Below are 13,536 nucleotides of genomic sequence, written 5' to 3' on the forward strand. Positions count from 1 at the left end.
TGCAAACACCTTTCTGTCCAGTGACTTCCTCTGGCTTTGGTGTCACTCATGACTCAGCAAAAATGTATGACGTCACTTTACATTGAAAACAGATAGAAACCCCTGCAGGTTATCTACTAGCATTGTATCAAACACTCATATTTACAATACGTACAAATATTGTACAGAAAAGTGCAGCTGTTAGTGTTTCTGAAGAGCCGGGTTTCATCTGAAGGTTTTAGTCAAACAGGCTGTGAAGAAGAAGACGAGGAGGATGAAGGTGTTTGTTCCATCTCAGATTTAAGTGTTCATGTTGTGCAAAAATACAGTGTCCAAAGTGCGTCTATGTACAAATATATGTGACTGTGTTCTCGTCCATATTCTGTAGAAAACATCCTGAGGAAGAAGCTGCTCCACTGTCAACACAAAGACTTAGAGAGGAAATAGTCGACCTGCAGTTTTATAATCATCTATAGTCTGATCAGTGTGTGAGGATCAGAGTGCCCCCTGCAAGGATCAGAGCGCCCCCTGCAGGGATCAGAGCCCCGCCTGCAGGAATCAGAGCGCCCCCTGCAGGAATCAGAGCGCCGCCGGCAGGAATCAGAGCGCCGCCTGCATGAATCAGAGCACCTGCAGGAATCAGAGCGCCCCCTGCAGGAATCAGAGCGCCGCCTTCAGGAATCAGAGCGCCGCCTTCAGGAATCAGAGCGAAGCCTGCAGGGATCAGAGCGCCGCCTGCAGGAATCAGAGCGCCCCCTGCAGGAATCAGAGCGCCGCCTGCAGGAATCAGAGCGCCCCCTGCAGGGATCAGAGCGCCGCCTGCAGGAATCAGAGCGCCCCCTGCAAGGATCAGAGCGCCCCCTGCAGGGATCAGAGCCCCGCCTGCAGGAATCAGAGCGCCCCCTGCAGGAATCAGAGCGCCGCCGGCAGGAATCAGAGCGCCGCCTGCATGAATCAGAGCACCTGCAGGAATCAGAGCGCCCCCTGCAGGAATCAGAGCGCCGCCTTCAGGAATCAGAGCGCCGCCTTCAGGAATCAGAGCGCCGCCTTCAGGAATCAGAGCGCCGCCTGCAGGGATCAGAGCGCCGCCTGCAGGAATCAGAGCGCCCCCTGCAGGAATCAGAGCGCCGCCTGCAGGAATCAGAGCGCCCCCTGCAGGGATCAGAGCGCCCCCTGCAGGGATCAGAGCGCCGCCTGCAGGAATCAGAGCGAGTTAGGGTTTTTGACTTTTTTCTTGTAATTTCCATTTTTCCTCTACTTTTTTATCTTTATACACAAACATTAAAAATCTTATCTTAAGAAATTTTCACTTAATTCTCGAAATGTTAAAATAATTTTAGTCCAAACAGTGATGTTAATGTTCCTCTGACAGCGTTCACTGCTGATACGGTCAAACGGACATAATGTTACGTCTTCTGTGACTCGACATCCAAACAACAAAATAGACTACGTCAGAAACACGTCAGTAAACATCACACTGCTGGTTTTCTCTCTGCTGGATTTTTTGGTCCGTACGATGTTCAACAACAGTTTCTTTACTCCTACTTTAAACCTGAACACACCGTTACTTTTATTTAACAAGCTTCCAATCTGCTGCTCTTTGCCTTTTTCGCTCTGATTCTGTCCTCACCAAATAACTTGTGGATGAAACGCTGTTTTTTTAATTAAGCAGCTCAAATGACATCATGTAAACTTTAAAATAGTATCACTCACTGTGAGAATCAGGCCTTTATTTCCCAGTCAACATGAGCTCTGTCACACAGGACATGAGAGCAGTTTAAGTCCTTTTTGTTTGGTTGAAATATGTTTGGTTTAAGGTTTGTGTTAATAATACACAACTGTTTTTTAAAACTTGAAAATAATTTAAAAAGCAGCTTTTAGATAATAATTTACAGTCAGTAAACATGTCGGGTCCTGGTAGTTTTTCTACAGATCAGATTGAAGACTTCAGACTTAAGATGCCTCTAAAATCTAGAATTGTTTTTCAGGTTTTTATAAAGGGAGAGGACAGAAACACTTTCTGTCTGTGTTCCTGTCACAGCTTGAGTTCGTGGTGGAGACGGTTACTGACACCCGGTCCAGCTGTTAGGATATTTTACAGCTGTTCCTGCAGCTCTGAGCAGACGGGCTGAGCGGCGGCGGCCGGATCAGTTTGGGCTTTTTCAGCAGCGTCCCTCCGGTCCTCTTGGTGGCGCCGTGGTGAGCGGAGGCGTTGGCGGTGACAGAGTAGGAGCGTCCGTGCATCATGCGGGCGTTGAGGCCATTGGCCATGGAGAAGGACTTGAGGTGGGACTTGAGGGCCAGCGGCAGGGGGAGTTTATCCACCAGATGGACCGGAGTGCAGGAGACGATGGAGCGACAGCAGAGATCCTGAAGACTCAACACTGACAGACAGACAGACAGAGGGTCAACATCAGGTTCATCTTTCTGCCACTTATTGCTTCTTCTCTGTTTTATAGTTTTTATTTATTTGGTGCGACTTCTAAAGTTAGAATTACAAACACAGTAAACAATAAGCAAGGCTGAAGTTATTAGACAACAGGAAGCAGAACAAAATAAACCAAACAGGTTTAAAAGATTGTTTCAGATAAGAGATTGGTTTTCTAATATACATTTATTTTTAAAAAGTATAATTAGCATAATAATCAGAATAATAATAAGATTGGATTTACTGTTTAGAGCAAGAGTTTATATTTGACTGTTAAACTGTTGGACAGTGTTTTGTCCACATGGGGGCAGCGTCACATTAAAGATGAGATCAGTCATGAGGGGAGCTGCTGTCCACTTAAAAAAAACTTGTTTAACTTTCTTTTTTCTTGTTTACATGTGTAGTTAGGGAAGAGTATTAGGGGCACTAGAAAAAAAAAGTCAGATTTATGACTTTTTCCCAAAATCTAAAAAAATCATTTTTTTCAACAACCAAAAAATCCTCCAAAAGTTTTGGAAGACAGTCAGAATTCTGACTTTTTTCTCAGAAATGAAAAAGAAAAATCCTCCCTAAAAAAAAAAGGTTTTTTTTTTAGGTTTTGGAAAAACTGATACCTGGAACAACACACAGACCTTTGTTGGGCCTCCACAGTCGCTCCATGCCGTGTCTCATCAGGACGATGCGAGCGAGCTCTGTGAAAGACTCGGTGACGTTGAAGTTGCACAGCGGACTGACCTCGAAGAAGGTGACGCCCAGCTTCTCCGCGTACACCTGCGCCTGCTCCGTGGTCACTTGACGCTTGTAGGCCAGATGGAGGCGGTTCCCGACCAGGATCTTGGGAACCCCCGGGGCATGCTGGGTAATCAGGAAACACACAATTGTTTTTACTAAACAAAATACAAGTCCAATCCTTGATATAATCATATTTACACAAAAAAGAAGAAAACACATAGTGACATAAAATGAAATCACAATGACTTAAAGGACAAGTTCACAGTTTTCCGAATGAGCATTAAGTGTGTTTATGTGTGTAATGATTCCTCCTGTTCATACTGACCATTAGATCCTTCATCATGTTTACAGGAAGTGATGGAGGACTAAATCCACAGTCCTCCTTCTGTGGAAACATGGATTTAAAAGTTGATGTGAAGCTAATATGAAGCTTCAGCATCCAAATGAGTCAAATCTTCATCTTCTATGTTTCAACGTTACAGTGTTTTTACTAGCAAAGTCTTTTTGTTACTATACTTCCACCACAGAGAAACAGGAAACACTAAGAGGGAATTTACTGCTAAACAGACTGTAAATGTGTCAGATATCACTTGATGTGACTAACTCAGACTGCTGAAGCTCAATAGAAGCTGATAATCTACTTTAAATGACTGTGTGACTCACTGTGATACAGTCCTCCATCACTGAACACTGGAAGCACATTAGCAGGTTTTAATATCAGCATGAACAGGAGGAATGATTACAGCTGCTCATATTGACACCTGACTGCTGCTTTAAGACACACTTGAAAAATTGTGACTCTGTCCTTTAAACCTTGAATCAAACCAACACTGACTGCAGGAAACAGAGTGGATCACACAGGGACTGAGAGACTGATCACTGACCTCGTCTATCTCTTTGATCCATCTGTCGATGCCATCAAAGGACCAGCGGTTGGTGATGTCGTACACGAGAATAACTCCCTGAGGAGCAGACACAAACAAAGCACGTCAGATCACAATGGGTTTTTTTTAATCAAGAAAATAAACACTTCAAAGCATCATGGGAAGTGTAGTTCTTCTCCTGCAGTATTAATCTATGGTTCAACATTTAACTGAACTCCAGATAAATGTGCAGGTCTTTATCAGACTGAGACACTGAAGACTGAAGATCAGCTTTCAGCCTCGCTGTGATGATGGTGTCACTGTTGCCATGGTGATATCTCCTCTTCTGTATCCACTAATAGCCTGATGACTGATGACAACAACACAACTTTATTCACTGGGAACTGTTTTGTTGTTTTTTTTTATTAATCTCCACTGGGAACGAAACAAAGAGCTCTGTGACAGTTTGATGTGTGAGATGGATTTCTTCCTCTTAGCTGAGTGTGTCTGAGGTTCAGAGCGACGCTGCTGCTGGAGCAGAGGCTGGAGGGTTCGCTGCGAGCACATTGAGGTGGAGTATAGAGGATTTGCGGGGCGCTCACTGAGCAAACTCTATACTCTGCTCAGCATCACTGGGTCAGCTACAAGAAAAACCATCAGATCCGCCAAAGAAGCTGCTGTAAGAGCCTCCAGATGGCTGTTGGTTCCAGAGGTCCGACATGTGGGCTGATGCTGCTAGGACACAAGCCCGAGTCTGATCAACCGCGGCTGGGTGAGCGAGGCTGTCTGATGCGAAAGACCAGAAACACCCGATGGCCTCAGGAACTGAAGATGTGTCCCAGCTCATCTTCAGACACATCTTCTAACCAATCACAGGAAATAAACAGGTTGTCGGTTTAAAGACCTCTGCTTCTGAGACAATCATCACACAGTCAGGTTCATAGTGTAGCTACCAGGTTACATCGCTGTCTCTCCTCTGCTCCGCTCTGCTCTCTGTCTCTGCGTCATGGATATATAAAGAGCAGCAGGTCTGTGTATGTTTGACTGAGGGAGACAGGTTGACACTTTCACACCAAATCCAGCAAAACGGAGATGTGAAACGATTAGAAAATAAGATTCTATTAACTCGGATTCACAGCTTTGTTCTTGCCATTGCTACTCGCTCTCTTCATTCACTCTCTAGCTCTCTCTCCCACTCGTTTGCTGAGCCAGAAGGACGGGTGACCTTTGAATGCTGTGTGTTTACAACTTGGGACTGCTAAACCCTGTACAGTGTACCTTGCAACGCTTTGCATCTAGTAAATGCAGAAAATAAACAGCTCTGACACGAAATATAAGCAGCAAAGTCTACTTCTTATTATTGAATCTAAAACCAGGCAGCAGTGCAGATAACATAATCCAGGCTTATTTTCAGCACTTTCATGTATTTGTCAGGGTATCACCGGTTACGCTGCTTCCTATTAGTGTTACAGTCTGTGACATTACTGTTAGTCATAGCTACATGTCCAACTGGTCGGTCCTCCAGGAAATTGTGATTCTGTGATAATAATAATAAAAAAACAATAATTAAATGTAGATTAAAGAAAGAAAAACATTGTGAGAGGTTAAATTACTGCAACTTTTCAGCATTAAATGTCCAAATCAACAGTTTGCTTGTGATAAGGTCATTTCAGCATGCAGGAAATGATTACATGTGACTCTTCACTGATAGCAGGCTAGTATCGCATTATTTTCCTTTACTACAATTTTTCAGATTGTGAAGCAGCTGGATTCATAAGATCACACGAGAAACAATCTTATCAGCCTGCAAGTTATGCTTTTAGTGGTTTGGAGCAATTAGCACAGCTGCCTTCCCTTTTCTAAACAGTCTCCATGGACGGCTTGTTAGACCGTCCAGTCCAAACATCTGACTCATCAAGTTACTCACTTTTTCTCAGTTCACTCAATTCTACTGAAACAAGAACATAAAACTGAGTATCTCCTGGACACAGCTGATTACCTGTGCTCCTCTGGAATAAGACCTGAAGATGGTGCAGAATCGTCCCTGACCAGACGTGTCCCTGAAACCACACAAACAAACAGAGTCAGTGTTATGACATCGGGGTCAAAGGTCAACATACTTAATGCAGATAATGCAAAAACTACAACTGATAGTAAAGGCATTTTATTTATGGGTCAATTATTTTTTAGTGTCCATGTGGTTTAGTTTAAATTTAAAGGGTTAAAAATGTGAAAATAAACGTATGAATAACTTCACACATTCTTTTTTTGTGGACCCAGCATCAAATTTCTGCTTTTAATCCATTTAGAGAGAATATATTAGAGGATTATGGTAAAAATGTCTAAGTGGTGTAACCATAAAAACTTTGTACCAAATAATTCAACTTGCTTAAAAACAGTAAATAAAGCACCTTCCTTCCTTCCTTCCTTCCTTCCTTCCTTCCTTCCTTACACCATATCAACTAGTTTGGCATGATCTTACATCCTTCCTTCCTTCCTTCCTTCCTTCCTTCCTTCCTTCCGTCCTTCCTTCCTTCCTTTCTTCCTTCCTTCCTTCCTTCCTTCCTTCCTTCCTTCCTTCCTTCCTTCCTACCTAACACCATATCAACTAGTTTGGCATGATCTTACATCCTTCCTTCCTTCCTTCCTTCCTTCCTTCCTTCCTTCCTTCCTTCCTTCCTTCCTACCTAACACCATATCAACTAGTTAGGCATGATCTTACATTATAACTTTTATATTAAATAAAGCTAATGGAATACTATTGTTCTAAATATTACATTTCATCGGGTTACCATGGAGACCAGGAAACATTTACATGTTTTAAATGAAGTCATTATTAGTATAAGTCCACTTAAATACACTGTAGCTGATCACATATTTAATATTTATCATTCTTTTGTGGTTACACCATTTGACATTTTGTGGTTACACCATTTGACATTTTCAGGAGCATTCAGTCTTTTGGTATAAAATGGGTCAAATGTAATTTCAAATCTCTCTTATTGATCTTTTTTTAATATATTGATTATATTGAACTGGGCGTAACCTCCATGATGTCTTGCTGCGGAGTTCAGTCTGAATTTACATTTTAACAAACCTGATGCTGCTTTTAAAACTAGATTAAAACGATTTATGAATTAATCATCTTACCAACACTTCTATGTCACTGAGCAATGTATAGTACACCACCGGATGCAGGTCTTTATTCTTTAGATATACAGACGAGTAACAAACAAACATTTTGCCTGCTGTCAGAGGAATCTGTTCTTTGAAGAAATGTTTGTGCTTTTAAAGGGATAGTTCAGGTCTTTCTGGACTTCTCTGTGTGCTGCTGAACCACAACTATGATAAACCCTCTGTGAGTGTGAGTTCTCCATGATGTCATACTACCCACCCCTCTTACAAAACATGCGACTGTATGTTTTTTTTATTGCACAGTGAAAAACAACAGCGGCGTTCTCCAGAGCTGAATACCACAGCAGTGTTTTGGTTGGCTCACGAGGACGCTGGCTGGCCGCCGGCCGGCTGCTCCTGACTGCGCCAGATAGAAGGCAGCTGCCACTTTGCACGTCAGGTGGTCCAACAAAACAAGATAGATTCATGGTGAACTGATACTGAGGGACTCCATCTGTTGTTATCAGCAGCGCCGGACTCTCAACACAAGTGTTATTTACAAGGATCAGTGCAGAGAGTGACAGGAAATGATCCCAAACAGGAATTATCTGCTGTTGTTGTTGTGGAGGCGACAGCAGCGTGATAATACTACATTACTAGTAAAAGCATGAACACTATGGTGAAAGAACTGCAGTATTATAGTGATGTAGTATGCAGTATTACAGTAAAAGTACTGCAGTATTATAGTGATGTAGTATGCAGTATTACAGTAAAAGTACTGCAGTATTATAGTGATGTAGTATGCAGTATTACAGTAAAAGTACTACAGTATTATAGTGATGTAGTATGCAGTATTACAGTAAAAGTACTGCAGTATTATAGTGATGTAGTATGCAGTATTACAGTAAAAGTACTGCAGTATTATAGTGATGTAGTATGCAGTATTACAGTAAAAGTACTGCAGTATTATAGTGATGTAGTATGCAGTATTACAGTAAAAGTACTGCAGTATTTGGTGGAGCTGTTAACAACTCATAGACATCTGAAATGTGAGCTGACTACACACTGCTGACTGGTTTCATCGTTAACAATGTGTTGTATTTTAAAAGCTTGTTATATTTTCCATTGTGTCAAATCTGCATCTGAAAAGTAACTAAAGCTGTTAAATAACCTCTAACTGTACTACAGTAAAGTATTAGTACCTCAAACTGTACTACAGTAAAGTATTAGTACCTCAAACTGTACTACAGTAAAGTACTAGTACCTCTAACAGTACTACAGTAAAGTACTAGTACCTCTAACAGTACTACAGTAAAGTACTAGTACCTCTAAATTTTACTTCATTAGTAAAGTAGTATTTGAGTAAATGTTATTAGTTACCTTCAAGCACTGTGCTGTGTAGCCTGAGGAGGCAGAGGGCTTTATTAACACACACACACACACACACACACACACACACACACACACACAAACAGACACACACACACACACAGAGCTAAAGCGTCTCATCCGCTTAAACATCAAACAAAGTTTCAGATTAATAATTTAATATTGACTCGGCTAAAAGCGAAATCGCTCTAAAAATACCTCTGAGAGGAGTTTAGAGCTGCGGCTGAGTGTGTTTGCATGTGAGCGCAGCTTTAAGAGCATAATCCCTCCCACAGCTAACCCAGCTAACCTCGCTCAGTGAACCGCTGCCTCCTTTACAACAAGCTCAGATCTGCTGGTCAGATTTACAGGAATTCAACATTATCAGTTATCGACCTCCAGAGGAATATTGTGTTTTACAAAAGACATAAAAAATATATCATAAATAATCATTAACTTAGTTCCTTCTTTCCTCCGTCCTTCTTTCCTTCCTTCTTTCTTTCCTCCGTCCTTCTTTCCTTCTTCCTTCCTCCCTCCTTCCTTCCTTCCTTCTTTCCTTCCTCCTTCCCTCCTTCCTTCTTTCCTCCATCCTTCCTTCCTTCTTCCTCCCTTCCTCCCTCAATGCTTTCCTTCTTTCCTTTCCTTCCTTCCTTCCTTCCTCCCTCCCTCCCTCCCTCCTTTCCTTCCTTCTTCATCCCTTCCTTCCTTCTTTCCTTTATTCTTCCTTACTTCCTCCTTTTCTCTCTCCCTCCTTCCATCCTTCCTCCCTTCCTCCTTTCCTTCCTTCTTCCTCCCTTCCTTCCTCCTTTCCTTCCTCCCTTCCTTCCTTGACTTGAGGACAACAGGAGGGTTAAACAATCAGCCTTTCTGCCGCTGATCACATGACCCTGACTTTAAATCAGGAGTGTGTGTGTGTCGTACCAGAGCTGCAGCTTCACTCTTCTCCCGTCCAGGAGGATGGTCGTCGTCTTGTAGTCGATTCCTGAAACAAAAAAAGCACAAATTATAAACTCGTGATCAATAAAATGAAGGTGAGGAAGACTTTTTAAAAAATGTTATTAATGCAGCACAAAAACATTAAAAAGGGAACGTTGAATCCAGAAAATCCAGACTCAAAACATTTAATCAATTATAAAAATGGTTGTTAGTTAATAACTTTATTTGTAGAGCACTTTTCAGCTCAAAGTGATTTACAGCAACAGAAATGACATAACTACACCAATGCTTCATATTAAAAATGACCTGAAAGGAGCATAAAGCAATGTTTAAAAAAATATTTTAAAAATATTTAAAAATAGGGAAAATAGTACACAGTAAAAGTAGCTGCTGATTGGCAATCTTCAAAATAAAATGAAGACTTTATTTGTCTGCACTGAGCGTCTCCTCGCTGCAGCTCATTATTAACACATTATTATTTCTGGAAGTTATTATTAAAGCTGTGGCTGCACTCCTTCAAACTACGATTCGGATGTGAAAACAACTGTGGAAGCAGAGACGTTACGTTTTCGTGAAAGGACCAGTGTGCAGGACTTAGTGACATCTAGTGGTGAGGATGCAGACTGCAGCCTGCCGTCCCGAACCAACCCTGCTGCTCCTCTAAAGCCAAGTCCACACGTACCAAAAACAATCTTTTCCCCCTCCGTTTTCCCTGTACAAACGGATCCATCTCAACACGACTCAACACGCTACTTCATATTCCAGGCCTATAGGCGGCGCTGTTTCAGTTTCAGAAATTCACCAAAAACGGAGAGGAAGAGGCGGAGCATGCGCATAAAGCTTGAGCGCTGCTTACAAATCGGCAGTAGAAGAAACCAAACTCAAGGAGAAGAAGCTCGAGGGGTGTGGCGATGACATCATCGAAACGCAGGTATCCAAATGAACACTCAGGGGCTGCGTTTGTGAATGTTTCCACCCTGGGACCAGGTTTCAGAAAGCTTCGTTTCCACCCTGGGACCAGGTTTCAGAAAGCTTTGTTTGGACGATCGGCCAAAACGATGCAAAACATCTGCGTTTAAACCAAAAAGTGTCTCCGTGTGGATGATGGACCCTAACACTCAAACACACCTAAGTCTAATTAACTGGGTATCAAACCCTCTGCAGATATAAAGGCTCATCTTAAGGTGATTATACACTAATTAAAACATACTTATCAATATTATATTCCATTGCTGCCATGTCTGTTCTGCTGGATGCTTCTATATTCTACATAATGCACCTTTAAGTCAAAATGTGAACATTAAAAACATTAGTATTTCTTTCCAAAATGTTTTTATTAAAGCATTTGCAAGAAGCAGAAGAGACTCTGACTGTTTTACTGGTTGTGAAATCACTTGTATTTGTGTAGTTTGTGTGTGTGTGTGTGTGTGTGTGTGTGTGTGTGTGTGTGTGTGTGTGTGTGTGTGTGTGTGCGCGTGTGTGTTTGCCATCTGTGGATGAGTCATGGCCGCTGGGTGAGATCCAGCGCACATTTCATCATCTGTCATCTCCGCTCCGATCGGACTTTAACTCCTTCATGTTGACATTCTCAGAGCAGGGTGCATCGTGGGTAAAACGCAGATATTAAAGGAGGAGAGGAAAGTAAAAGAATAGAGGAGAAAATAAAGAGGAGAGAAGAGATGGTTGCCTCTTTTTCTTTCATACATTATCTGATACATCTGTGAATGACTGATATCGGCCAATATGATGAAGACTTTTTAAACATAATATATAATGCAGAAAATTACATGCAATCAAAAACAGCATTTATAACTTCAGTCAGTTGAAGCAATGACTGATGGCTCAGAGACAAATAAGGTCAATTCATAAATATGTTAGAATAATAAGTAAGTTTTAAAAGCAGCATCAAGTTTGTTAAAATGTACATTTAGTATTTTTGTTGGTTTTCTAGATAAATTCAGACTGAACTCTAATAACCCTAAACTAACCCTTCCTGACGTTTCATTAATGTTTAAAACGATTGCAAACATCCAGACGGTAGAAAAACCCAAATATTCAGACTGAACTCCGCAGCAAGACATCATGGAGGTTACGCCCAGTTCAATATAATCAATATATTAAAAAAAGATCAATAAGAGAGATTTGAAATGACATTGAAGGAAGGGAGGAAGGAAGGAAGGAAGGGAGGAAAGAAGGAAGGGAGGAAGGATAGAAGGAAGGAAGGAAGGAAGGAAGGAAGGGAGGACAGAAGGAAGGAAGGGAGGACAGAAGGAAGGAAGGAAGGAAGGAAGGAAGGAAGTATAGAAGGGAGGGACTGAATTCAGACTGAACTCAGCGGCAGCAAGACATCATGGAGGTTACGACCAGTTCAATATAATCAATATATTAAAAAAAGATCAATAAGAGAGATTTGAAATGACATTTGACCCATTTTATACCAAAAGACTGAATGCTCCTGAACATGTCAAATGGTGTAACCACAAAAGAATGATAAATATTAAATATTTTATCACCAACAGTGTATTTAAGTGGGCTTATACTAATAATGACTTCATTTAAAAAACATCAAATGAAAAGAATGTTTGCAATAATGGATTTTGTCAATATTGAGCAGGACACATTTCTAAATAATTTGTGCCAAATGATGTAAGATTTGTTAAAAAACATGGTGTTGCATTACAAAAGTGGATTATATTTATTCCACATTTTAGTATATAATCAGATTTTGATGGAAAAACACTGGTTACACCAACTGGACAACCTAACCCTAACCCATCCCATCATTGACCCTGATACTGCACAGTACTGATGTTTATTTTGCTATTTTATTTTTCTGTAATCTTTATTTTCTTCCTGTTCATTTCAAAACTTCCTTCCTTAACAATGTATAGTATTAAACATACTTCATTAAAGTTACTCGTTTAAATGTGTGTTTAATTGTATTCAGGGCTGTCAGCGTTAAAGCCTTTTTGTCCCTTCTACTCCCCCGTAGACGGCTCCTCTAGCTGTAGCGCTATGCTTTGAAGTGGCCTCCTGCAGTAAACCTACCGCGCTGATGGAAAGTAAGAGAGCTACTGGACTTTTGAACGGCTTGTTTAACTTTAAAACACTTCCAGACGCTTCAGTTGACAAGTCAAAAGTAAAATGCAACCTGTGTCAAACGGAGTTTAACTACCACCGGAGTACGTGGAGTTTGAGTTAGCACCTCCACGCTAAACACCCAGGTGCAGCCAAGCCAGCCTCAGCTCCACCAAAGGACCATTTTGGAGTGTGGGAGTCGCAGCAGAGCCGTGATTGATTCCCAGTTAAGACACTCTGGTAAGAAATGCTTTACATTATGGGCTTAAAACTGCCTTCAAATGGAAAATAACAGGATTTTAAACATGCAATTCAAAACGCCATTAATCGTGATTAACTATGGAAATTCTGCGATTAATTATGGAAATTTGCGATTAGTCTCGATTAAAAAAATTAATCGTTTGACAGCCCTAATTGTATTTATTTAACTCACTTTTTAAAAGCTTTTCTTGGGTCAGATGTTGTAAATTAGCATCCACTATAAACTGCTGTATCTGTCAAATAAAGTTTATTTGACAGATTATTTATGGTTTATTTAATAAACCATAAATAAAGAAACTTCTGTCTGACTGGTACTGTATGCATCACACGTTTCTGTAAACACATTATGTTATATTAATGCTTATTGTTAATTATATTCCACTACCTCTGCACTGCTTTAAAGAGGGATTAGAACCAGCAGCCTCCGTCTTCACTGTTTCCTCTGACAGAAGATTAAGAAAAGTCTCATCCACCGCTGGAGGCTTCCAACCAAGACGGCCAAGGATTTATTTACTAAGAATTTCAGAGATTTAGTTCGAATGCCTGCCAGCTTTACACACACACACACACGCACGCACACAAACACACACACACACACTGCAGAGGTCAAACCCAGTTATTCAAAACATCCTCTGCACGGCCATCCTGTTTCTGTGGGCGTCGACGCTGATTCACAGCTAACCAGCTCCGTCTCACACACACACACACACACACAAACACACACACACACACACACACACACACACACACACACACGCTTGATTAGCTGTTAATATC

General features: G+C 41.2%; 1 protein-coding gene across 1 annotated transcript in view; it reads right to left on the bottom strand.

Moving 5' to 3' along the window:
• Positions 1–1,766: 1,766 nt before the first annotated feature.
• Positions 1,767–13,536, bottom strand: part of rab40b (RAB40B, member RAS oncogene family) — a 22,208-nt gene continuing 10,438 nt past the window's right edge. The window contains exons 2-6 of the mRNA XM_053341653.1: positions 9,406–9,466; positions 6,002–6,062; positions 4,024–4,101; positions 3,040–3,262; positions 1,767–2,363 (exon numbers count right to left, since the gene is read on the bottom strand). Of these exons, the coding sequence (XP_053197628.1) occupies positions 2,065–2,363; positions 3,040–3,262; positions 4,024–4,101; positions 6,002–6,062; positions 9,406–9,466 (722 nt within the window). The 3' untranslated portion in view covers positions 1,767–2,064. The remainder of the gene's footprint in view (positions 2,364–3,039; positions 3,263–4,023; positions 4,102–6,001; positions 6,063–9,405; positions 9,467–13,536) is intronic.

Source organism: Scomber japonicus, chromosome 20 (assembly GCF_027409825.1).
Source record: "Scomber japonicus isolate fScoJap1 chromosome 20, fScoJap1.pri, whole genome shotgun sequence".
Classification (NCBI taxonomy): domain Eukaryota; kingdom Metazoa; phylum Chordata; class Actinopteri; order Scombriformes; family Scombridae; genus Scomber; species Scomber japonicus.